Source organism: Perognathus longimembris, chromosome 5 (assembly GCF_023159225.1).
Source record: "Perognathus longimembris pacificus isolate PPM17 chromosome 5, ASM2315922v1, whole genome shotgun sequence".
NCBI lineage: Eukaryota > Metazoa > Chordata > Mammalia > Rodentia > Heteromyidae > Perognathus > Perognathus longimembris.
In genome coordinates, this window is record NC_063165.1 from 56,541,494 (window position 1) to 56,567,641 (window position 26,148).

At 38.4% G+C, this 26,148-nt stretch overlaps 1 protein-coding gene across 3 annotated transcripts in view; it reads right to left on the reverse strand.

Moving 5' to 3' along the window:
• Positions 1-26,148, reverse strand: part of LOC125351875 (interleukin 1 receptor accessory protein) — a 134,752-nt gene that overhangs the window by 16,520 nt on the left and 92,084 nt on the right. For all 3 annotated transcript variants that reach the window (XM_048346946.1, XM_048346945.1, XM_048346947.1), the window contains exons 5-8: positions 23,121-23,286; positions 20,817-20,888; positions 16,182-16,308; positions 13,350-13,498 (exon numbers count right to left, since the gene is read on the reverse strand). In XM_048346946.1, coding sequence (XP_048202903.1) covers positions 13,350-13,498; positions 16,182-16,308; positions 20,817-20,888; positions 23,121-23,286 — 514 coding nt within the window. The remainder of the gene's footprint in view (positions 1-13,349; positions 13,499-16,181; positions 16,309-20,816; positions 20,889-23,120; positions 23,287-26,148) is intronic.

Here is a 26,148-nt window from a genome sequence, read left to right on the forward strand (position 1 = left end):
TTAACTTCAATTTCTATTCCATTTATTCATTTAAAAACAATATTTAGAAGTAGGTCGAGTATTTAAAAAAATACTACAACTTTATTACTTTGAGGCTTTCCTAAAATATAGGAAACAATACTTAGTAAAGAAATAATGATAAATATAATTCATCAAATGTAGGAACACCTGTTGTACATTTAAAGAATCATGAAAGAAACAGACTGACATATGACACAGAGGAAAGAGGTATTTATAAAGCAAGTATCTGCCAGAGAACTAGTATTTAGAACAAATAAAGAAATTCTACAATTCAAAGATAACATCCACAAACCACCCAATTATAAAATGGACAAAAAACTTGGTCACAGGTGGTACTCAGGAGGCTGAGATCTAAGAATCATGGTCCAAAGCCAGCCAGGCAGAAAAGTCCTCGAGACTCTAACCTATAATTAACCACCAGAAAATTGGAAGTAGCACTGTGGCTCAAAGTGGTAGAGCACTAGCCTGTAGCAAAAAACCCTAGGGACAGCACCCAAACACTGAGTTCAAACCCCATGACTGATTAAAAACTTTTTAAAAAAAAGAAAAAAGCTGGAAGTGGAAGTATGGCTGAAGTAGTAACTAAGAGACTATGTTCGGGACCTAAGTTCAAAGTGGAGTATCATCTCACACACACACACACACACACACACACACACACACACACACACACAAATAATAAGAACACATCAATAAAATGAAGAAATTACTTCAATAGTAACAGTAATTACTTTAATAGAAAGCATGGAAATGACTAATAAGCACATGGATAAGTGATCTGTGTTTATTACCAGGGAAGTGAAAATAAAGCTGTACCAAGGTACCACTATTCCAAAGATGACAACATCACACCAAGTAGTAGTGATATTCATGTGCTTCAGGTAGCAGTGTAGAGTGACGGAGGCACTTAGGAGTAATGGTCTGAAGTTGCTGATATAGAAAAAAAGAGGCATTCACTAGAACAGTAGTATCTAACAACATCTACCAAAGTACCACTACCCTTATAGTGAATATGTCTTTGGTTACAAGAAAATGAAATAAATTGAAATTAGGATCAAATATGCAGTACCATGCATGCATGGTACTTGTGCCTCAATCTTTAATTATCTCAGATATTGGGAGCTAGACATGAGTGAAGAGGAAGGCTTATATTGCACCAGGTTTATATCCATAGTCAGCATCCAACCAGAACTAGGTATGGCTGGAGCCAAAATAATGTTTTTCCTATTCCACCAGAAAGTTGATTAAAAAACTGAGAACCCTGACTTTTTCAGAAGTCCAACTGCTTTCTTTTTAATAACTAAAATTTAAATAACACTAAAAACATCTGGTAAAGAATGAACTTAAAGTCAATTCTAAAATAACTTTTTAGCATAATAAAAAAGTTTCATACATATGAATAAATTAGATAAAATTTTAAATAATCAAGAAAAAAACAGAAAAAGAAATTGGAAAGTGTATTATGAAGGGAAGATCTGGCCAGCACCATCATTGGCTGTTGAGGGGTATCAGATTGACTCCATCTCAGATTAGTTAAAAAGAGCAGAAGAGAGCACTCCATCTTCACTAAGATCTCTCCGGCCCTATCCAGGGAAGTTCCCCTTTGCTGTGATAACATTGTGTAAACTGCTTGACCAGATGAGTAGTGGAATGCTCAAGGTTAAACCTGTGCCCTCCAAAGGTAGGTGTATCTGCCTTCATCATGTGAGCCCCACCAAATCCGTGTGCCAAGTCTAACTAAAATGATAGGTTGGTTAAAACAGTTGCTATGAGGCAGACTGTAACTCCATTGGCCACCTGTGTGTGACCTGGCATGCTCTGTAAGTGTTGTAACCTCATTGGCCACCTGTGTGTGGCAGGCTTGACCATGTGGTGTTTGCCTTTATAACCCGACCCTGAGCATGGCCCAGGGTGCACAGTCCCAGCTCCCTAGTCTAGGCTGTGGCCCTGGCTGGCCAGCCTGCTTTTTAAGGTTGCAGTTCCAGCTCCTGAGTCTGGGCCCTGACCCTGGCTGGTCAGCATACTTTTTATATCCCCAATAAATCCATCTTTTTACTTGAGACTGTCTCTGAGTGGTGGACGCTTGGAGGGATGGGGGATTCCGCCCCCCTTGGATCCCCTTACATTGTGGTCCTCTCCCTTGGGGGGACCCCATTACATTTGGTGCATGGGCCTGGAAGAGTCCTTAACCACCTTTTTTTGGGGGGGGGGTGAGATGCCCAGGTGAAGAATTGAAACCTCCGGAGTTGTAGGTGTGTATATCTGAGCTTGGTCAACCAATCTGTTTCTGTGTCTGTGTCTGTAGGCTGTCTTTGGGTCCATCTGAGTGGGCTCATCTGAAAAGGTGTGCTGGAACGTGCACTGTCTGTAAAGGCCCTCTGTAGGGCCGCCTGAGTGGGCCCATATGTAAGAGTGCGCTGGAAAGAGCACCATCTGTAAAGGCCCCTGTGTAAGAGTGGGCTGGGAAGTGCACTGTCTGGAGCCTGACTGTGTAGGGGCATCTGTAAAAGTGCAATGGAAAGCACTGAGTGGGCCCATGTGAATCTGAAAGGTGCATTGTCTGTAGACCTGAGACAGAAAGAAGCTGGATGTAGGGGAGCTCTCTAAGGCCGGGGCAGTCAAGGGACACCTTGACGCCCTTCTGAAGGCCCTCATAGTGGAGGGGGGTGTTTGTTGTGATCTAACTTACTTTACAGGAAGACATGGGACATGCGACCTCTGCTGGTATCAAGTTCCAAACAGCCTCCCCAGGTCCCCTAGAATCAGGAGGACCCAGGGGAGGAGAGATCAGCATAAGTAACCATTTTCTTCTAACTGAAGGTACTTAAAGGTCAACTGATCTGTTAAATGCTCTAGTCAAAATTGGGCTGAGACTAGATTCAAGTACTGGGTGGGCTGAGTCTTAGCCCAGGGAACCCCCTTCCAGCTACCATCAACAGAAAAATATTTAGTGTGCTAAAATATCTTGCTAAAACTAGTAAGCCCTGGTATGAGGCTGGATGTTAAAGTCATTTGTTAAAAGTTTTGTCTCAAATCTTGGATGGTTATTGCAAGAGTAAGATTGGCATAAATACCTCTTGCCATTAGATGATGTAAAAATGGGTGAATAAGTTTAAACTCATAGGTTATCAAGTCTGGGTCTTGCCAATGTTTTAAAGGATTAGTGCATTGTTTTAAAGAGGAACTATAGCTGATTTGCAGTTGAAAAGATTTGGTATCTTAATAACTAAGGCTGTTTACACTGTCATCAAGTTAATCTGATTTAGCAAAAGGCATTGGGAACTTGAAATTTATTTTCCTCCACTGTTAAAATTGGGGGCTGAAGGTCAGAAATTTGATGTAAAGGTTTGTTTCATCACTGTTAAAGAATTGCTTGGGTTTCTCAAAGATCAAGAGAAAAGGACAGGAAACCTTAGGACAGGCCTGTGTGCCTAACCCCAGGAGTGAAGGGTGATCTGGCAAAGGTGAAGCTTAGCTTCACTTGGTAGGACAGGCCCTAGTGGGGAGCCCCCATGGTGGCACAGGGCCTGGAGGGCGTCTCCGCATGGTGGGACAGGCCATAGGAGAAGTCCATTCATAGTGGAAGAGGGAAAGCTGGCACCAAGGCAGTCCTGGGGCTTGGACTCAGGGCCTGAGCACTGTCCCTGGCTTCCTTTTTGCTCAAGGCTAGCACTCTGCCACTTGAGCCACAGTGCCACTTCTGGCCATTTTCTGTATATGTGGTGCTGGGGAATCGAACCCAGGGCCTCATGTATATGAGGCAGGCACTCTTGCCGCTAGGCCATATCCCCAGCCCCACCTTGTTGCTTTTAATTGGAGCAAAGTGGCCTTTTGTAAGACTCATTGATCTGAAATCTGCGGTTGGAAGCCAGCCTGGGCAGAGAAAGGTTCCTGTGAGAGTCTTTGTCTCTAGTTGCCCAGCAGAGTGCTGGGAACAGAATTGTGAGCTGTGTTGAGGCTCAACGTGGCAGAGTACTAGCCTTGAGCTGGAAAGCTGAGGGACAGCACTCAGGCACTGAGTTCAAGGCCAGCGACTATAAAAGTGGAAAAGTCACTCTTGGGACAAATGGAGCATCCAAAGCCAGTAAGCCACTGCTTGGATGGCAGAAACAGTGTCAGATCTTACAGTCATGTGTGCTTGGCCTTTCAAACGTTAATCAGAGCTGCGACGTCCTAGAAGAATAGTTCCTAAGCATGCCTTTCTAATGCCCATGTCTGTCTACTCTGTAACTGGGCAGGAACTTGCCGGTCGTCTGTGATAGTGGGTAGTAAAGCTAAGTTTGTCAACTGGGGGATAGTTTAAAATCCTAACCCCCTGCATCTTCTCAAAGCCCTGACTGGCAGTGAGAATTTTGAGCTGGTACATCTGTTCAGGAAAGGAAACATGTGGACCTGACCAACTTTGTGTCTTATTGAGACCTGTCTAAGGCCTGCAAAGGTAATATAGGCATTTCTAGGTATTCAGAGACCAGTTTCCCCAGCCAGTAAGGACAATCAATGCTTTTGCAAACTAGAATGTTAAAAGGCTACACTTCTGTAGCCCAAGAAGAAGTCTGTATAGCTGGTAAAAGTTAAATATTGAATGTAATTTCCAGTTTGGAGTAAAGCTCCTAGTGGACATCTGATCCTGCAGCCCTGTGGTAAAGTAGACTAAGGTTATTGGTTCTTGGCTAGGTAAGGTCATCGCCCCTGAGCCAGCCTGAAGAAGTTATAGAAGATGGATGATCTTCGCCCATTAGCTCCCCTTTAGGATCAAGGGACCAGTCGCTCTTGGAAAGATGTGTCAGGATAAACTAGAGGCATGGGAAACAGAGGTAACAAGTGTATAGGAGTTGAGACTGCACTTGTGAGAAATGGTTACAGGCTGAGCCTTCTATGTTGGCCTAAAAAAATCCTAACCTTATTAGAAATATCTGATTTAAACTTATTGCCCTGGAAAAATTACCCAAGGGCCATTGATTGCCTAAAGCTGTCTTGAAATTCAGTGGGGCACCAGCCTGTAAAGGCTAGTGTACTTAAAAGGCAACCAGAAAAATATTAGGGGATTTCACTAAAGTTAGGCCTGAGGTTAAGCTTCTTTAACCAGTCTATGCAGAAAATTGCAGGCAACCCAGCAGAAGGTATAACATACTATTGAAGCCACTGGGAGCCACTGCTGCCTGCTGCAGCCACATCACCTGCCCATCCTATTTGGGTTAAGATTAAAGGCCAGCCTGACAGTAATCTGGAAGAATCTACATCTTCATCCTAAGCACCCCTACCATGGTAAACACAAATGGAACTCCATCACACACAGCTGATTCCTGCTGGAAGGCCACCTTGGATCTGCTGAAACTAAGATTTTGGGGGGATATTCTTTCTGTGGTAACCTTCCCACTCCTCTAAGTTGACTGGAGTTGACAAGCTCTATTAAGAAAATTGGAAAGCATGTGTGACAGGCTAGAGAGTCACTCCCAGGCGATGCTTGGAGTGGGAGGTCTGTCTGACTACATTAGAATGTCCAGATGGATTAGAGTGTGACCTCAGAGAAAGGAGGAATGTAACTGCCACCAGGTGTGCCAGTTACTTAGGTAACTGGATGGAGATTTAAAGAGGTGAGTACATCTGTGGCTGTCCTGGGGGTGGGCCTCACAGATAACCGGGTTCTTCCTGTGAAGTGCCAGACTTTGAAGTCAGGCCCCATTTTACCACGTGAACCCCATTTTACCACGTGAACCCCATTTTAGAAGCAAACCCTGAGCAAATCAGATTTGTACCTGTGTCCTAATCTTGCTTGCTTGAACACCTGATTGTTGTAACCTTGTTCTTTGCCTTCATAAGCCCTGTGTAATCACAGCTCAGGGCTCCCTCCTAACCTCCGCTGTGTCGGTGGGTAGGACGAGGCCCGAGTTGCAGCTCGCTTAAATAAAGCCTTGCCTTGCTTTTGCATTTCGGAATGTCTGAGTCTCGGTGGTCTTCTTGGTGGTGGTTTCGCGACTTGGTACAACACCTGGGTATAAGCTAAAGAGCAACAGTCCCATCGGACTGGCACTTGTCTCATCCTTGCTCTCCCCAGCACTCTGTGGGTGGAGGCACTGTACAGTCCAGACAAGACTGAGCTCTCCAAAAGAGAAATCAATGATTTGATTTTTATGTACAAGAAAAAAAGGGGGGAATGTAATATGGAGGGAAGATCTGGCCAGCACCATCATTGGCTGTTGAGGGGTATCAGATTGACTCCATCTCAGATTAGTTAAAGAGAGCAGAAGCCTACTCCATCTTTACTAAGATCTCCCCCGCCCTATCCAGGGAAGTTCCCCTTCCCTGTGGTAACACTGTGTAAACTGCTTGACCAGATGAGTAGTGGAATGCTCAAGGTTAAACCTGTGCCCTCCAAAGGTAGGCGTATCTGCCTTCATCATGTGAGCCCCACCAAATCCGTGTGCCAAGTCTAACTAAAATGATAGGTTGGTTAAAACAGTTGCTATGAGGCAGATTGTAACTCCATTGGCCACCTGTGTGTGACCTGGCATGCTCTGTAAGTGTTGTAACCTCATTGGCCACCTGTGTGTGGCAGGCTTGACCATGTGGTGTTTGCCTTTATAACCCAACCCTGAGCATGGCCCAGGGTGCACAGTCCCAGCTCCCTAGTCTGGGCCCTGACCCTGGCTGGTCAGTATACTTTTTATATCCCCAATAAATCCATCTTTTTACTTGAGACTGTCTCTGAGTGGTGGACTCTTGGAGGGATGGGGGATTCCGGCTCCCTTGGATTCCCTTACATTGTGGTCCCCTCCCTTGGGGGGACCCCATTACAGAAAGTCTCTTCTACTGAATGATAATGAAATTTTAAAAATTTAAAATTAATTCCAGGAGGGAGAGTCATAACTCTCATTCCTCATACTGGGCAAAATAATTCAGGAGGAAGATGGTGGAAATAGAACAGGGAACCTAGGCTCTCTCCAAAGAAGCCGAGCTTTAGGGACCCATCAGGCTTTCCACATCTAGAGAGTCACACTAAGTAAGCAATAATTATACAGAAATATATACCAAAACATGAAGTTATAAACTTCCTGTGTAAGAAAAGAGAATCAGGGCTGGGGATATGGCCTAGTGGCAAGAGTGCCTGCCTCGGATACACGAGGCCCTAGGTTCGATTCCCCAGCACCACATATACAGAAAACGGCCAGAAGCGGCGCCGTGGCTCAAGTGGCAGAGTGCTAGCCTTGAGCGGGAAGAAGCCAGGGACAGTGCTCAGGCCCTGAGTCCAAGGCCCAGGACTGGCAAAAAAAAAAAAAAATTAAAAGAAAAAAGAAAAAAAGAAAAGAGAATCAAGCATCTGCCAGCATAACAGCAGCAGAGCTGGGAGCTGAGGCAGATGTAGTGATGGTGGTCGTGGCAGCCAAACCTATTGGCTTTCCACATGTTTTTGGTGTGAATTTAAAGTCATGGAATAGGAGCCCACAGCCCAGCTGGCCAAAGACAGATGTAGAGTTAAGTGGTCATGTCAATGAGGGTGCAAGCACCAGTGGAAAGTGTGACTACTCCATAACAGACATTTCCCTCTTCCTTCCCAGAGAAGAATATCTTGAATGGAACCTCTTCCCATGCCTGAGAAGAATGCCATATTGAAAAGTGGCAAAGAGCCTTGAGGAGCACCTGTGCAGACAAACTTGCTGGAGAAGTGGTGCCATTTTTGAAAAGTGCAAAGGAATTTGATCCCCTTGCACCTCCCATCTCTGCTAAGAAAAACAAAAGACCCACCCTGGGGGAGGCAGCCCTGCCCCTTAGCAGTGAGCAAGGACAAACTCAGCATTCCAGCCATATTCCAACCTGCTCTAGGCCAACCAAGCATCTTGGAATTACAACACCAAAAGTCTCTAAAAGCTCACTGAAAAAACAAAAACCAACAAGAAAAACTGGACAGGTAGTAAAACCTAAGAGTAATTTCCGGTTGAGCTAAGAGAAGGATCTCAGAAGCTAGCCCCCACAAACTGGGTAGGGTACAGATTCTACATAGGCAGCACTCCTGCCCACACCCAAGTGTGCTGCAGGAAATGTAGTTGGCAGATAAAGGCTACTTCTTACTTGTTTTACACACAAAGCAAAGACTCATCAAAGAGACTTCTTGAAAAAGTAACCAGAATGACTAATAGACACATGAGGAGATGTTTCACTTCTCTGGCCATAAAAGAAATGTAAATCAAAACAATATTGAGATTCTACCTCACCCCAGTTAAAAAGGCCGTTATCAAATAAACTAACAAGAGATGCTGGGAGGGATATGGCCAAAGGGAACACTACTACATTGTTGATGAGAATGTAAATGTGTTCAATCATGCTGGAAAGCAGCGAGGATGTTCCTCAAATGGCTAACCATAGAACTTCCTTATGAGCCAGCAATCCCACTCCTGGACATCTATCAAAATGACCACTAAATCCACCAACACAACCATGTTCATTGCAGTTTATTTACCATAGCCAAGATGTGGAATTAACCCAGATACTCCTCAGTGGGTGAATATACATCCATCAGAAAGAATGACATTGCCACATTCATAAGGAAACAGAAAATCTTGGAAAAATTATACTACGCAAAGTAAGCCAGACCCAAGAAACATTGGCTGCATGGTTTTCCTCATTTGTAATAACTAGAATGTGTCTATAAATATACAAGGAAACCAAATGGATAGTAAAAGGCAGATAATTACACCTGAACATGATTAATTAAACAACAATCAAAACATTCACATAGTGAGATCAAAGGTGGATATTCTTAAGAGAAGATCATAAGGGTTTAGTAATTATGTACATAAAACCATATAAGATGATGCTTATCAAAATGAACTTCAAGAAATGGAAGTGAGAGGTTTTTATTATACTGCTTGTGGTTCTCCCCCCTTCCTTTGTTTAATTCCTTCCTGTGTTTGGTTTCTGTACCCTTTGTCTTGAATATAAGTTTATCAGATTTGGGGATGGACAGGGAAACACAGAAATGGTGGGACAAAGGGTGAACTAATTCAACAGTGATACTCATTAGACACTATGTTGGAAATGAACTATACAACTATGGGAAAATGGAAGTCAGGATGAAAAAAACTGGGAGATAATGAGAGAGGGCATGACATTTCAAAAGGAAATCTACTCATTACCTGAACCATGTAACTGTAACCCCTCTGTATATCACCTTTACAGTAATTTTTTTTTTTTTTTTGGCCAGTCCTGGGCCTTGGGCTCAGGGCCTGAGCACCATCCCTGGCTTCTTCCCGCTCAAGGCCAGCACTCTGCCACCTGAGCCACAACGCCCCTTCTGGCCGTTTTCCATATATGTGGTGCTGGGGAATCGAACCGAGAGCTTCATGTGTAGGAGGCAAGCACTCTTGCCACTAGGCCATATTCCCAGCCCTACAGTAAAATTTTTAAAAATTTACTAGAAGGAAAAGTTCTCAAAACGCATACAAAGAAATGGGAAATCTGAAAAAAACCTTTTGAAGAAATTTAATTTATAATTGAAAGCTTTCTAATAAAGAAAATACCAAGCCTAGATTACATGAGTAATTATTTATGAAAGTCTGAACCAGAAATACTTATTTTACATGTAGCCTTTCAAATGAGAGCAAAAGAGCCATTGGATAACTCCTTTCATGAAGCTAGCACAACTCTGACATTAGTCAAATATCAGCAGTAAAAGAAAAAATGATAAGCCAGTATCCCTTACATTGAAAGATATGAGCAAAGCTCTTAAAGCGAATAGAAGTCTATAACACAGTATTAGCAAATCTAGTCTGGCAGTAGTTTTTATATCGACTTTTTATGTCAATACATTATGATGATATGGAAGGTTCATGCAAGAATGGACAATAGGATGAGGATTTTAAAACAATTGCTATAAATCATCACAAGTAGAGATGAGGAAAATAAAAATCCAAGACTCTCCTCAATAGACTGGCTAATTCAACAGAACATACTCTATACAAGGAAAGGGAAGAAAGAAGGACAGAAGGAAGAGGAGAGAGGGAGGAAGATAGGGAAGAAGGGAAGGAGAAAGAGTAAAGAAAAGAGGAGGAGGAAGGGAGGAAATAGAATGTTAGTTCCTAAAGCAAATAAAATTCATCTACAGAAAAGCCTATAAAAAACACCTTATTTATTATACAGAAATTGAATGCTTGTCCTCAACTTTTAGGAACAATTCAAAAACAGCAGTTGTTGTAACTTCTAGTGTTCATTATACCACAGGTGAAAAGGCAGTAAAAATAATCAATGTTATAAAATTAGGAAAAGAAGAAATAAAGAATTATTCACTGATGATGGCAAGTTCAAACAGATAGATACATCTTAGGAACCAAACCAAACCAAACCCAAACAAAATAACTCAATATTGTTGATTTAATTAATATTTTGCATGGTCAAAATATCAGGTCAATACACAAAAATCAATTAATTGCACTTTTATGTTTATCAATAGACAATTAGGAAGTAAAATAAAAATGATAGCCCCCAAATTAAAATATTTAGGGATATACTTGTTCATATGTGTTCAAGACTTATTATATGCTCAGATACTCCAAAAAGTTTCTGAGCCAGGTACTGGTGGCTTACACTAGTATTCCTAGCTACTCATAAAGGTAATAACTGAGGATCTCAGTTCAAGACAAGTCCAGGCAGACAAATTCTTCAGGCTGTTATCTTTAATTAGCCAGTAAAATGGAGAAAGTGGTGGTATGGCTCAAGTAGGAGTAGAGCACCAGCCATGAGTGAAAAAGACAAGAGCCCAACAGCTATGCTCTTATTGAACACATAAGATGATGTTAAGTAAAATGAACTCCATGTTATGGAAACGAGTGTTATATCACTGTTGTAATTACTTTCAACATGCCATGTGAGACCGTAGCTTTTTTTGTTGATGATCCTCTTGTATTCCCTTTCTGTGGCTGTCCCTCGCTATCACTGTATCTCATCTGAGTACCCTGGATACTGTATATACTGGTATTAGAACTAGGGAAGGGTAAGGGAATATCAAAATGAAGAGACAAAGGGTTAAAAGACAAATGACTCCAAAAGCAATACTTACAAAATCATTTGGTGTAACCAACTGAACAACTCATGGGGGGAGAGGGAAAGGGGGAGGAGGTGGGGGAGAATGAGGAGGGAGGAGGTAACAAACTGTACAAGAAATGTACCCACTGCCTTACGTACAAAACTGTAACCCTTCTGTACATCACTTTGATAATAAATAAGTAATTATTAAAAAAAAAAGCTGAGTGAGATTGAGAGAATCCCAATATTGTTAATTCTTCAGTTGCCTTCAATATGTCTGTTAAATTAATACAGTTCCAACCAAAATTTTGGCAGCTTTTTGTAGAAATTGAGAAATATGTAGTATCTAGAAAACTCAAATTGTCTGGGAAATAAAATGGAGGACATTTAGTATCTTTAACTTATATTTAACACTGTGTTCTTACTCAAGATAATGTGTTATCAAACTAAAACAAGATAAACATATTATCAGAACAAAGTGAGAATGCAGAACAGCCCACTTAGGAAATTAGAAGTCAAATGTGATTGAAAACACTTCAGCTATAAAAATCCAACCCTCTGAAGATGGGGTTATGTAATGTTACATTATATATTAATGACTCTAAGAGTTCCTGAACCTAATCAACTTCATTTTGTTGACTTCGATCATCATTATTTTGACTCTAAATGTGCCTGCCAAGTAATACCCATTGATGAAATCTTCGAGAAAATAATAAGAGCAAACTTTGTTTTTAGCATTGAATATCAAATGCATCTATACCAGCACCTGTTCTGAGCCCTTTTAAACAACTTAATGAGGCATTGATGTTACTTTTACCTGAGGAAGATAAAGTAATTGAGGCCCAGAGAGATTTACGGACTTTCTCATGATCATAGAGTTAGGATGCACAGAAACCAGGATGTCAACAGGCCAAATCTAGAGTACAAATAATTCTTGGAGGTGTCATAACGATCCTTCACAGGGATATGGTTGAGAATTAACAGTGAACAGTGAACTCAGGCTTCACCGGGAAGAGAAGTAATGGCTTATCCTGAACAGACCCACTGGGACTTCTCCAGAGCAACAGATGCTGTAAACCTGGCTCCTTTCTCTCTTGTTCTTATGTAAAGAAAATCTTGGGTACAGTATGCTTGGTCATCAACTTTAAAAAATGGAGTCAGGCCCTACATAAAACATGAAAATCTTGAGGGAGGTTTTTCACTTTAAACATAATTAAGTTCTAGAATACACTGGGATCCAGGGTCTTTGGAGTACTCTTATCAGGACATGTAGGATGCCACTGTTACTTTCTTCCAAATCACTGTAAAGCATTGTCATAGACATTATCTGGGGTTCTTTGCTAGGGGAGAGAACCACTGTGAATCTTAGTCTGTTTCAGGAGGAACAGCTCACAAAAGAGCACCTTATAAATTTTATTAATTGCAGAAAAATACATTCATATTAACATAGAATTCATTTAACATCATTTTTAGATCACATCTCAAATAATTTTAGCACTTGTGGTCAGTGGTACATTATAAAACTAGTTGAGTAAGAAAAGAGGTGGTTGGGGGGATAGGTGAAGATGTTGAAAGGTGTAACATTGATCAAGGCACATTGCATACAGAAACTGCTTTGTTACTGTACAATTACTTAAAGATGATAAAATATTAAAATGAATTTTAAAACAGAATGAAAAATATAAAATTATATGAGTATTGATAGATCATGTTTGAAGTTAAAATTTTAAAATTGTATCTTTATTTCTGGGAATAAGTATTCTTATTCTTCTTGCACATAATTAGACAGTTTCTATTTACAGTGCATTATTATCAATTCTTCTAAGGATAGTTATAGATACATAATTCTATTTCTGCTACTTAAGAAGGAAAAGGTCCAAAAGCATTAGGTCATAGGATATGGCCATTTTTCAGATTCTTGAACTGTGCTGTCAACAACTTGTAAAAGCTGCTTTGTAAATTCACCAATGAGGGAGTCTGAGAGTTTTGTCATATCCTCTGTAACTTAAAATACTTGATTTTTCATGATTACACAGATGTGAAGTTATGCCTCTTTATTATACTCATGTAAATTTCAGCAACATTTGAGCACTAAGGTACCAGGACTATCAGAAATAATATTTAGAGCATTTTACATATATTGAAATCTGCTCTGAGGCGATCTCATTTAACTTGGACTCATTACTATGTGCCAGGTTGCTATGCAAGGTTCAGGAGCTCTCTCCTCAGTCTTTTTTTTTTTTTTTTCACCACATGTAACCACAAGGTTACATTTGGGGTTCATCAATTCATCTGCTGAGCGCATCCATTACCTTTCTGCTTCACCTTGGCTGCTCTGTCAACTTCTCCTTTGGCATTTCTAGCGTGACAGACATAGTTGCGCTTAAGATCCTCAAGGGTAACTTTCTTGATGCTCAAAATCTGGGTTCTGGTTTCATCTTCCGTTTTAGAATAACTTACACTAGGCACAGAGAGAAGAAAATCAAAGCATCAATGAGACTCAAGGCCACGCCCTGTGTGTGTATCAGACAAGTAAGCAGGGTACCCAGGTGAGAGCAGATGGATAGTAGTTGGGAAGCAGCGTTGCTTGTGATGTAGTGGTTAGAATAGAGACAAAATTTGGTTGTAATTCTCAATTTCATCTATTCTGCACACTATGTTAATGCTAGATCAAATCTCAATACTGGCTTTTTTTTAAATAGCTTTCTCTGCATACCAGCATGCCTCCTCTGAGGCAGAATGCTGAACCAGTATGGAAAGAATCTTCTGGGACCAGACCCATTTGAATTCTGGTCCAGGTTTTGCCACTTACTACTATGTACTTTGGGCAAAATAACTAATATTTTCATATCTTCATTAGTGCTCTGTAAAAGAAGAAAATGGTAATGCCTCCACAGTACATAATACATGTATTAATTTATGAAAAATTCTCAGGACTGAGTGGCTTAATGCACAAGCATTAGAAGACGGCTTAGGAGGTATTCATGGAGGTTATTAGTACTGTTCCACAGTAATGATTGCTGACCTCCACTGATTACAAAAACTTGGATTCTGAACACAGGAAGAATATTTTGCTTAGGAGGTGGAAATCTCCATAGTTAAACTCTACTATAGAAAGAAAAAACTGATTGAAGCAAGAAAATTGCATGAAAAAGAACATACCAAAACCTCAGTGAGACAAAGATCAAATGTTTTAGGTTTAAGCCAAAAATTTGCAATTATTTGAATGACTTTGCCCAAGGAGAAAAAGACCTTTCTCACATATAGCTGAATGCTGCCCAGGTTCTCATTCAAAACACTGTTACTGTTATTTATGACAACTTTGTAAAAGACTCTCACTGGCTTACTCTCAGCTTAACTCTCTTGCTCTCCTGAACACAGAGAATGTGTTTTAATCACAGCATGGGAGGAAACAATCCAATTTAATTATTATTCATTTATCATTATCATTATGAATTCAGAATTTCCGGTGACTAATAACACTTCTTGGAGTTTCCAGTCACATCTTTTATCAATTTATTAGGCAATAATAACAACAACACCAATAATAATAAATTCAATTTCAGAGAGCTCCTTTTTTTTATCTTCAATATGCTCTACTTCTCTAATCTCCAGGCCTTTGCTTATAATGCTTCATTTACCAGAAACAGTCTTTCCATATTCCTTTATTCATCTAATTTCTACTCATCCTTCAAATCTTGATCTTGGTGCTACATCATCTGAAAAGTATTGCTTAATTTCCAAAATTTGACTGAATCCCTTATTAATTACTCCTATAAAATCCAATCTTTCCCAGTCACTGCATTTATCACAGCATATTCAAATGTCTGTTCTTCCATTGTTATGCCTATACAATCTACCCGAAACAGACATTTTATAATTTCTGCAAAAAAGCCTGAACTTGGGAAAAAAGTGACTTTTGATTTCAAATAGCATTAAGGCTATTTGCCCATGGACAATAAAACAGTCAAATAGTTCATCATTGTGGATAATATTCATTGTGGTAGTGAGCTAGTTGTTCTTTGGCCTTGTATACTTCACTTACAGAGAAATCGTCTGTCTTGTAACACCCATACTTTCTGCTTTGTCAGCTTCCCTACAAAATCAGGCTGAGTTAAGCACAGAATGACTATGCAGTTACTTTAGTAGTGAGCTTATTATTTCCCATCCATTTAAAAAATAAATTTTATTGAACATCAATCTGTTTGATCAATATTTTAAGAACAATTATCAAATATTTCATGCGGTAAGATAGGAAATGAATGCTTACATCCATAAAATAATTAAACATAATTATCCAAAGAACAAACACACAGGCCATTTACTCTAGGATTGAGAAAGAGAATATAACCAGTTCCATGTATCCCATCCAACCCTTGAAATGAAAAGGCCTTGTAGCCTTTGTATCTTTGTAAGATACACATTTCATTTACTTCCAAGTGAACATTAGCAACACAGTAAGAGACTTCCTGGGTTTAAAACAATATGGTGTGTTTCCTGTGGGTAAACTGATTAACATTCCCATGTTCATGTTCTATTTTGAGGAGGGATAGTACTGTAATTTGAACACAGAGCCTCATGCTTTCAAGGCAGGTGCTCTATTTCTAAGCCATGCCTTCTGGTAATTTTGCACTGGTTATTTTAAAATAGGATCTGACATTTGCCTACTGTATAACTGGACCATGATTCCCCAATTTTACAACTGATACTATAGTTGAGATAACAGATGTATACATACCACCTAACATCCTACCTCTCCTGTTGAGATGAAGTCTCATACACACCCCTCCTCACCCCCTGATACTGATCTGTAACCATAATCATCTTTTCTCAGTTTCCCACATACCTGGGATCACAGACAAGGGGTACCATGCCCATTTATTGATTAAGGGATCTAGCAAACTCTTTTTCTTTCCCTAACTGACATTCAGTTGTGATCTCAGTCTCTTGAATATCTAGAATTAATAGGTCTGAGCTATGTTGCCTTCATTATTTTATTGTACTGTATTGTTCCAGTATAAGGACTTGAACTAAAAGCATTATACTAGGTTTCATTTGTGATACTCATTGACTAGTGCTCATTAAAGGACATTAACCTGAGAAAGAAAGTTTAGCCACCCTGGCACTCCCAGGCCTATCAATACCTTTCATTAGTGGTTATGTCAATGGTGACATCATCAGGCTTTTTCCCATCGATGGTCCACCAAATCTCATTGTGGGAGTCCTTTATAAAACTAAAATAGACTTGACAGGGGATCAATAGCTCCTCTCCTAAAAACAAACCATAAAAAAGTAAACAAGTTAAAAGACGAAGCTAACCCATCAACTTTTAACTTTCACGTTTATATTGAATGAAACATAGAATGAAATATGTTTCATATGTTTATGTTTATTTCATGTTTATTATATACTAATTCCCTAGATAGCTACTGTAAGACAATATGCCATAGTTCATTCGAAATAATATATACAGAAAGATAAAATAAAGAATAAAAGGCCAACAATTTTACATAAAATTATTAAATGACCAATTTTAATAGAGTTAGTATGCTCAAAAGGTCAGGATTTGTTGAAAAAGGCTCTGACAGTATTTTTTCTCAGCCTAAAGCTCTCAACTCTGTTCCATTTTAGTAAATGTAAATATACTTGATCAGTATTTTAAAAGATAAAATAAAAAGATAAGATATGATAAAATAAAAATATTAAATATTTCTGCAGCCATTCTTGTGGCTAAGGAAAGACTCTCCATCTCATGGGTTTTGTCTCAAAAAAAACAGAGTGATGATATCACTCAGCCAGTCAGCCAAGACACCTTCATGTTGAAACAAGCTATTGTCATGCATACAATAACTTCTACTAATTACAACCACTTTATATATGCCCAGGAATGGTATTGATGGATTATAGAATTACTCTATAATCCAGCAACCACTTTGGGGTCTTTCTCCAAAATATTGTAAGTTAAGATACAATAAAAATTCCTGCTTACAGTTGCACTAGTCACAATAGTCAAATCATAGAAACAGACTAGATGCCCTACCACTGATGAAGAAAGGGGTCAAGAAAATGGTGTGTATATATACAATAGAATTTTATTCATCCATTTAGAAGAATAATATCAAGTCATTTGAAAAAAGGGAATAGATCTGGAAAAAGTCATGTAAATGAAGTAAATCAGGTTCAGAGAGATAGAAATGTGGCACAGTGATAGAAGGGGAGACACTGATTAAAATGCATTGCACACATAAACTAAAAAGCTAAATCAAAACTTGTGTGTTCAACTGTTTGAAGGAAACAATATAAAAGAATATAAGGTATAGATATAACATGAAACATGGATTATTGAGAAAAAATAAAATGTCAATTGCAGAAAAATGGATGGAATTTGAGATCATGATGATAAATGAGATAAACCAAATTCCAGGATCAACTATCACATTATTTCTCTCGTTTGAGGAATGTAGACCTAAAATATATACACATATGTATGTATGTATATATATATGTGTTTGTGTGTTCATGCTTATATGTATGTGAGTGTGTATCCATGTGTGTATGGAGAGAACATGAATGAATGAATTAATCATAGAAGTGTTTGGGAAATAAGGACAGTAAGGCATGGGAAAGAGAATGAAGTAAGATGAGTAGTATTGAGATATATTATGTTGATGTATGAGGATGGTATAAGGAATCTCACTGAAATCTGTTAAATGGCAAGAAGTTAGGAGATGGGAATAAGGAGAAAGAGAAGAGGTTAATCTGGCTAAATGACAATATATCCACATGTGAAATACCACAGTGTCACCCTTTTTGTACAATTAAGATACAGATAAAAAAAAAGTGAAAACAAATTCAGTGAAAGTAAAGCAGGCTCCATGGGGGTGGGCATCAGTAGGCATTGAGAGACACAATACAGAAGGTGGATTGAGAGTGAATATGATTAAATATTTTAAGCATATTTATGAAAATAGTACAATGAAACCTGTTCTTTTAAGGGTTTCAGGTATGGATGGAGAATGTTAGGAGAGAGTTTGACTATGATGTGTTTTATGCTTATATGAGAAGGTCGCAATGAAATACCCCTTTATACAATTAACAGATTCATATATATATATATGTATTTATATACATATATACACATGTATATACATATGTATGTACATATATATTTTAAGGGCTACATATATATTTTAAGGGGCCTGTAGCTCATACCTATAATCATTAGCAACTCAGAGGCTGAAATCTGAGGATCACAGTTCAAATCCAGATATTGGCAGAGGCGTCGCCAAGATTCTTATCTCCAAAAAGCCAAATTGAAACTGTAAAAGCTGTGGCTCAATGGTAGAATGCTAGACTTGAACAAGTTAGCTCAGGTATAATTCCCAGACACTGAGTTCAAGCCCCAGGATAGACACACACACACACACACACACACACACACACACACACACACACACACACACACGCTCTCCGAAAATCCAAAATTAAAAATTAAAAAAGGAGGTAATTTCTAAATAGAAATTTTAGATATTCTTTTGAGATGGAACATTCACTAGGGAGAACTTCACACAGAGCCAACAGCAGTGAGAGAAACCCAACATACTCACTCAAAACTTTGTACAAGTGATAGTGCTAAATATTGATATCGATTAATGTTCTCATTTAATTTTAATCAAACAGGATGAAGTGGTTTTAAAATTAATGTTCCACAGAGGCAAAACCTCAAGCTTCTAGATAGTAATGAACATTTCTAGGTCAAATTATTAATAAGTAGTAGCTAAGAAATTGACCTAGACTGAAATTTCTATCCCAGTTTGCCCAGAACAATTTTTTGTGCCTGTTTTCCTGATTAGCTATTAATATTGACTGCTTTTGTTCCCCAGACATGTTTAATTTTGGAGGACAAATTCTGTTGTCCTTCTGATTTGAGCTTCAGCTTATCTGGCTAGTGGTTTTATTCCATTCCAATGCATGGCACTTTGGCCTTTCCCTCCAGGTTTCTGTAGTAATATTTCATTAAGGATAATGAAATAAAAGCAAATTCAGGAATATATATATATATATATATATATATATATATATATATATATATTTTTTTTTTTTTTTTGGCCAGTCCTGGGCCTTGGACTCAGGGCCTGAGCACTGTCCCTGGCTTCCTTTTTGCTCAAGGCTAGCACTCTGCCACTTGAGCCACAGCGCCACTTCTGTCCATTTTCTGTATATGTGGTGCTGGGGAATCGAACCCAGGGCCTCATGTATACGAGGCAAGCGCTCTTGCCACTAGGCCATATCCCCAGCCCCATCAGGAATATTTTTGAAGAATAATATAAGTAGGTTGGACACATTTATGTGATTATTAAGTTTATTCTCATAGTAGGAAAAACTTTTATGTTAGCTTATATTTATATATGTATTTAAATATATAAAAATATATGTATACATTTATGTGTGTGTGTGTGTGTGTGTGTGTTATTGTTGTTGGTCATGGGGCTTGAACTCTAGGCCTGGGCATTGCCCCTCAGCTCTTCAGCTCAAGGCTATTGCTCTACCACTTGAGCCACAGCACCAATTCTGGTTTTCTTGTGATTAATTGGAGATAAGAGCCTCATTGCCTTCTCTGCCCAGGCAGGCTTTGAACTGTGATCCTCAGATCTCAGCCTTCTGAGTAGCTAGGATTACAGGCATGAGCCACCAGCACCCAGCTTTATGTTACTATATTATATAATCAGAACTAATCCTAGACAGTTTGACCTGAGATTAGCGGAACCCCTTTATTGTGGTCTTTGCTTGTTACAAAGAAAATCATATCTGAAAACTTAGCCACATGTTTTCTTTTAGATAATCATTCTCTACCTATGTTGGCCACTTAAAACATATCTCACCAGGCACTGGTGGCTTATGACTAAAATCCTAGCTACTCAGAAAGCTGAGATCTGAGGAGCACGGTTTGAAGCCAGCCTGGATAGGAAAGTCCATAAAACTCTTAGCTCCAATCAACTACCAGAAATCTGGAAGTGGGGCTGTGGTTCAACATGGTAGAGTGCTAGCCTTGAGTAAAAAAGCTCAGGAACCACACCAAGGCCCTGATTTCATGCCCCACGATCGACAATAAAAGAAAACAAATCTCTATATTAAAACAAGTGTCTTTGCATATCTCATGTTGTGTCTGAAATGGATTTATTATAAAGGATATAATATAGGAAATTTTATAATTTTCTATTCAAGTAATGTTTGGAGGCATGAGTAAAGAAAACACTAAGTTATCTGTTATTTAATCATTTATAAATGATTTCTGTTTAGCGTGAATCAAAAAGAGAATAAGAGGTATACAAGCATGCAAACGTGTTCTGATTCCAGGTGTATTGGCTTTATCAGTTTTCACCCATAATACAATCCTGCCTCGAATCCCACTCTTTGTCTTTGTATAGAAGATTAGTAGTTTATAGGATATCTTGTGCTCCTGTTGCAGCTGCAACAAATCAAACCCACAGCAAAGCCCAGTTTGCTTCAAAAAGCATCACTGACCAGCAGAGGAAAAACTGAGACCTTGTTGATCAAAGCAGAGACTCCTTTAGCTGCCCTAGAGATGGATGATGTAGCTGATACCGAGATGGCTTGGTTTCTGATATTTCAGCTTAAATTTGTGTGTGTGTGTGTGTGTGTGTGTGTGTGTGTTTTATTGCAGCTCTTTACTGTACTGTGTTGACTTGAGTGACATTGTATTTTTATTTTGTAACTAAGGTAATCTAATTGAAATTCGGAGGCACAGTTATAATTACCTGGTTCTTTCTCATATACCACACGATCATTGGGTGAATAGATCTGGGGGGGCATTGCATCTTTTGGAGAGCCTGTAGTAGAAGATTGAACAACAACAACAACAACAAAAACAAAAACAACAACAAAATAATGACATTCAATTACATATCCTTATTTTAAAAAGTCTCCTGAAAGCCTTGCCCAACTTCCTGGCACAGTCTTTCAATTTTTAAGAAAGATCACATTGTAATATGTACTCATTTACTATGCATTTCATTCATATAAAGCAAGCAAAGGGTAACATAATGGAAAACACTGATTTGTTCTCTATAACTAATTGTTGACACAGACCTCCTGAAATCTATGGGTAAAATGAGCATCTTTTGTCTAAGTTCCCAGTTTCTGACCCAAGAGTTTCTAAGACCCTAGAAGTTTAAAGAGTTAAGAATGTGTCTTTACATGATAACAAGATGAATAACAGTTGTTGCTCCCTAGATGACTTCAGAGTGAAGGTATCTGGATTTGAACTAGGAAGATCAAGGCATAATAGAAGGTCTAGAAAGTTTAGTCACAACCCCTCTCTTTCAGAGAGGTGAAATAAGACTGAACTAATCACTAATAGAAATGGTTCAATGAATCACTATGTAATTGTACTTCAATGAACATCCTGAGCACTGAGGTATGAAGAGCTTTGGGGCTGGAAAACACATCATCCAGATATGAGGGCAGAAAGTGAATAAAGCCATGCAACAAGGAGAGAAGATCCTTCATCTCCAACCCTAGACCTGGACTTTACCTGCTGATCACTTGAACTTCTTGTAACAAACTGTAAAGAGAGTATAGCAATTCCCTGAGTTTTATGAGCTAATAAAAGTGAGGAGAGCCAGAGGGACGGGGCATGGATAACTAGGCATCTGCTTGCAACTAGCATCTGAAGGAAGGGTGGGGCAGTCTTGTAAAACTAAGCCCTTAGTTGGTTGTGTTTGTATTAATTTCAAGTGGTTAATAGCCAATTGCATTAAATTGTACAATACACAGGTGGTATTTGCAGAGAACTAGAGAACTGCTTGGTGTGGAAAACTCACACATTTCATGACAGGAGTGCTGGAAGTACAAAAAAAGCAAGATTGTTTTTCTTTCCTCTGCCAAGAATAAACAAAACATATTGAGTCTTTTCCATGTTTCCAGAAGAGATTACTTGGATTGATTAACCAAAGTTTTTGACTTTCAAAACTTATATGAGAAATTGACTTACTATATTTACTATATTGACTTTCTACTCTACTAAAGTGTACTGTAGCTAATTACTTTTATGTCTCTATTACTGTTTTTCCTATCTAAGTCTTGGTGTGTGTGCATAGGGGTTGGTCCTGGTGCTTGAATTCAAGGCCTTTTCACTCTTAGCTTTTTCTGCTCAAGGCTGATGCGCTAGCACTTGAGCCACACCTCTACTTACAGATTTTGATGAGTAGTTGGAGATAAGTATGTCATGGACTTTTCTGCAAGGGCTGGCTTTGAACTGCAATCCTTATATCTCAGCCTCCTGAGTAGCTAGGCCTAAAGGAATGATCACTGGTACCTGATTTTAATTACTTTTTATAGATGACAAATTGTTTTATTTAAAAAATAAGTGGTAATAATATATTCAGATTATTATCTATAGTTATGTGTTATGATTGTTACCTAAATATTCCTCCTCAAAATGCTCAGTTTCTACTAGGAGACTTGGTTAAATACTAATTGAATGAATGAATAATTTATAAGAGTATCAAGGCCATCCTATAAGTAGACTTGAGCAATGCTGAATGCTCCTCCATGTGATTGCTGCTCTGAGTAATATTTTATACTCCAGTTGAAAGAAAAATAGCTTTCTGTACTGCGGTTTTGTTAAGGACCTTTAATATGTGAATGTGAACTGGAAAAAACAAGGGGTGCATATAGTGCCCAACATCTCACTATGTAGCTTGAGCTGGCTTAAACTTGATATTTAATCCAGGCTGACCTTGAGCTCACAATCTTCCTATGTCAGACTGTCAAAGCTGGGATAAAAGGTAGTATATCCCATCATGCCTGCATAACACACTTTTCTGACAATAGTATTTACATCATTCATTGAGTCTTCCCTAAAAGGCTTTACTTCATTCATTCACATATGAAATCAGTCAACCAGTTACTGAACATGGAACAGCTACAGGCTATGGTGCTAGTGCAGTGAGTACAACATAGTTCTCGTACAGTTGACACGCGGTGCATAAGAAATTATGAAGTGCAGTACCAAGATTACTACCTTTGGTATGAGTGTACAAATGATGAATCCTGCTTACCTACAACCTTTACCATCAAAGTGCGGGTAAGGTGAAACATGCGTCCATTTTCTGGGTAGGTAACAACACATGTGTAATTCCCATTGTTTGAAGTCAAGGGGATGAGAAAGCTCAAGTTTATGTCTTCAGGTATCACATTATGAAAATTCTCAATTTTAGAGCAGTCCTAGGAGGAGGAGAAAGTGTTTGACGTTTAGATACTTTATGCTCAACAGCTCACTTTGCACCAAGCTCTCTGATGCCCTTTCACAAACCAATTTTGGTGGAGTATCTGGCAATATTTCTTCAAGAAGCACACAAAGTAAACATCGTTAACTTTTCTGCACACACACACACACACAAAGAAGAAATTAAAACTGCAAGCTGAGAATTCCAAAGCCTCAGCTACCTGTCTCAGGATGCAGCGTTCAAATCCCTCAGGTCTCAAGTTGATAGTGAAGCTGTGTGAAGCCATGTCCGTGTTTTGAAAGCATAACAAGAAGGCAAATTTGAGCAACTGCAAGCTTTACTTTAGAAAGCAGTTACATTTTCACTTTTCATAATTATACATTGAATATATTAGTTTTGCAACGAAGTTACTCAGCCTGATAGAGGAGGCTCCAACTTACATGTCTCAGTCTCCGTTACCCCATGGACTAGCCATAGAAGTAATTTTCAAATATTTTTGTTTCTTTCTTTGACTTTAGCTTCTTTTTACAGTTATTATTTGTACCTCATAAATTGAAAATGTAAAAAAAAACTATATTACTTACCTTATCAAGATGCAAACATTTGTGTTTGTTTTTGCTGGTCCTGGAGCTTGAACTCCTGGCCTGAGCCCTGTACCTGAGCTTTTTTCTTTATGTTAGAACACTGCCATTTGAGGCACAACTCCACTCTATTTTCTGCTTTTTTAGTTATTTATTTTTTTGCTAGTTAACTGGAGATAGGAATCTCACAGACGTTCTTGCTCACACTGGTTTCAATCATCAGACCTCAGCCTCCTAAGTAGATAGGATTACAGACATGAGGCACCAGCACCTAGCAAGATGGAAGAATTTGTTTCTGGTTCTACCTCATAATTTCATCTAATTCAGTTAGTGTTTACATGTTAAAACTGAATTCTCTCATACAAAAATGACTAGTTTTATTTTAGATTCTCTCATATTCAATCAACAATTGGCTGTATTACTATATTTTATTTATATTTTTATTGATTTTACCTTATTTTTATTATTATTTTTAAGAGTGGTGCAAAGGAGTTGGCATCTAACAAAGCAGTTTATGAATGCAAAGTTATCTCTAAGGCTTTCAGGTCTTTCACATTATGTGAGGTTTTTACTGACTTGAATATACCATTTCTCTTATTTCACATATTTAATTTCAGATTCTTTTTAAAAAATTAATTAGTTTTTTATTTTTATTCTCAAGGTGATGTAAGAGGGGCCACAGTTATATACATAAAGTAGTGAGTACATTTCTTCTTGTCAAACTTGTTACCTCCTCCTTCATTCTTGTCTACTTAAAGTTTTCTAATTTCATTTCCTTGGGCATGCATTTTGAAATACAACAGTTACCCTCAGAGGAACATCTGTAACTCTTTGTCTCTGCAGAACAGCACAGAATTTTGCTTCATGGACCAAATTATCTAGAAGACCTGCTATAAACTCGGGGAACATATTTGCTCAGTGCACTTTCTCCTGTTTGGATAAGCAGTACTTCTGAACACTTGTCACAGAAGCAAATTTTGATGCCTTTGAGGCATCACAATGTATAAAACTACCAAGGCCTATGTCCATGTAATAAGTGTATGTCACATTTGGTTTAAATTGAGTTTAGTATGTCTACAGAATTCTATTTGATTTTGATAGCACCTTTATTTAAACAGTTCAAAGTTATTTTTCCCCTCATTTGTTGGCTTAGCTGTTCTTACATCCTTATGAAGTAGACAGATCAGAGTGAACATACTCTAGTTTTATGGATAGAAGAAATAAGAGACAGATTTCCTACTAAGATAGCACAGCACAGAGCTAAAACTCAGTTTCCAAGAAGTTGCATAAAGGTTTTCTTGACTCAGACTAAACAACTCTCCTGAACCAAGAGTGGATTTTATAAAAGTTATACAAAGCTATGCATGTGGCATATGATCTTTTATTATATATGACCTATCTAAAACCTATAAAGTCTGTAATGTTCTTATCTCCTTTTTGTTGATGAGGAAACAAATACCTATAAAGGTTAAGTAACTGTCAGTGGCATGCCACTTGATACGCTCAAACTGGAATTTGAACCTAGATCTCTTTTTTCCATTGACAAAATAAATGTTTGTTTCACAACCTTTCATTTTAGTCCCAAACCGGAGCCCTGCACCAAGTCTAGGCTTGGAGCAGTCCTAGTGTTAGAGTGTAATGCATCTGTATCTCATAAACTGATTACAACAATGAAAGGTGAACTGGAAAAGCATACTTATCAAGATGAGAAATCAGATAGTATTACTAAACTTGTTAACATCATTTTCAAGAATTCACTGTAAGGCAATTTTCATAGCTATTTCAGAGCCATTAGCATTTTAGGAATAAAAGTAATTCACATTGTAAGAGTGTGTATGTGTAGCTTACATACTGACTGAAATTGTTAAATTGGAAATAAAATGTTCATTTTAACCTGTAGTCTCTGATTCAATCTCTTTTTCCTGTAAGCAACTTGTCTTTAGACTTCAGTAAATGTCTCTAAGACATACAATATGTACATATATACATACACACATCTATACATATATGTGCATATATGTGAATGTACATATATATGTATACGTTCACATTATCCACACATATACATGTATATACACATGCGTAAATGTGTGTATTCATATATGCATATACATATATACATAATGTACATATATGTGTGTGTACACACATATACATATATATATATGGCAAAGACTTAAATGCAGGCCCTGAGGACAGTCCCTTACTTATTTGCTGAAGGATGGCATGCTATCACTTGGGCCATACCTTCTACTTCCAGCTTTTTCATGGTTAAGTGG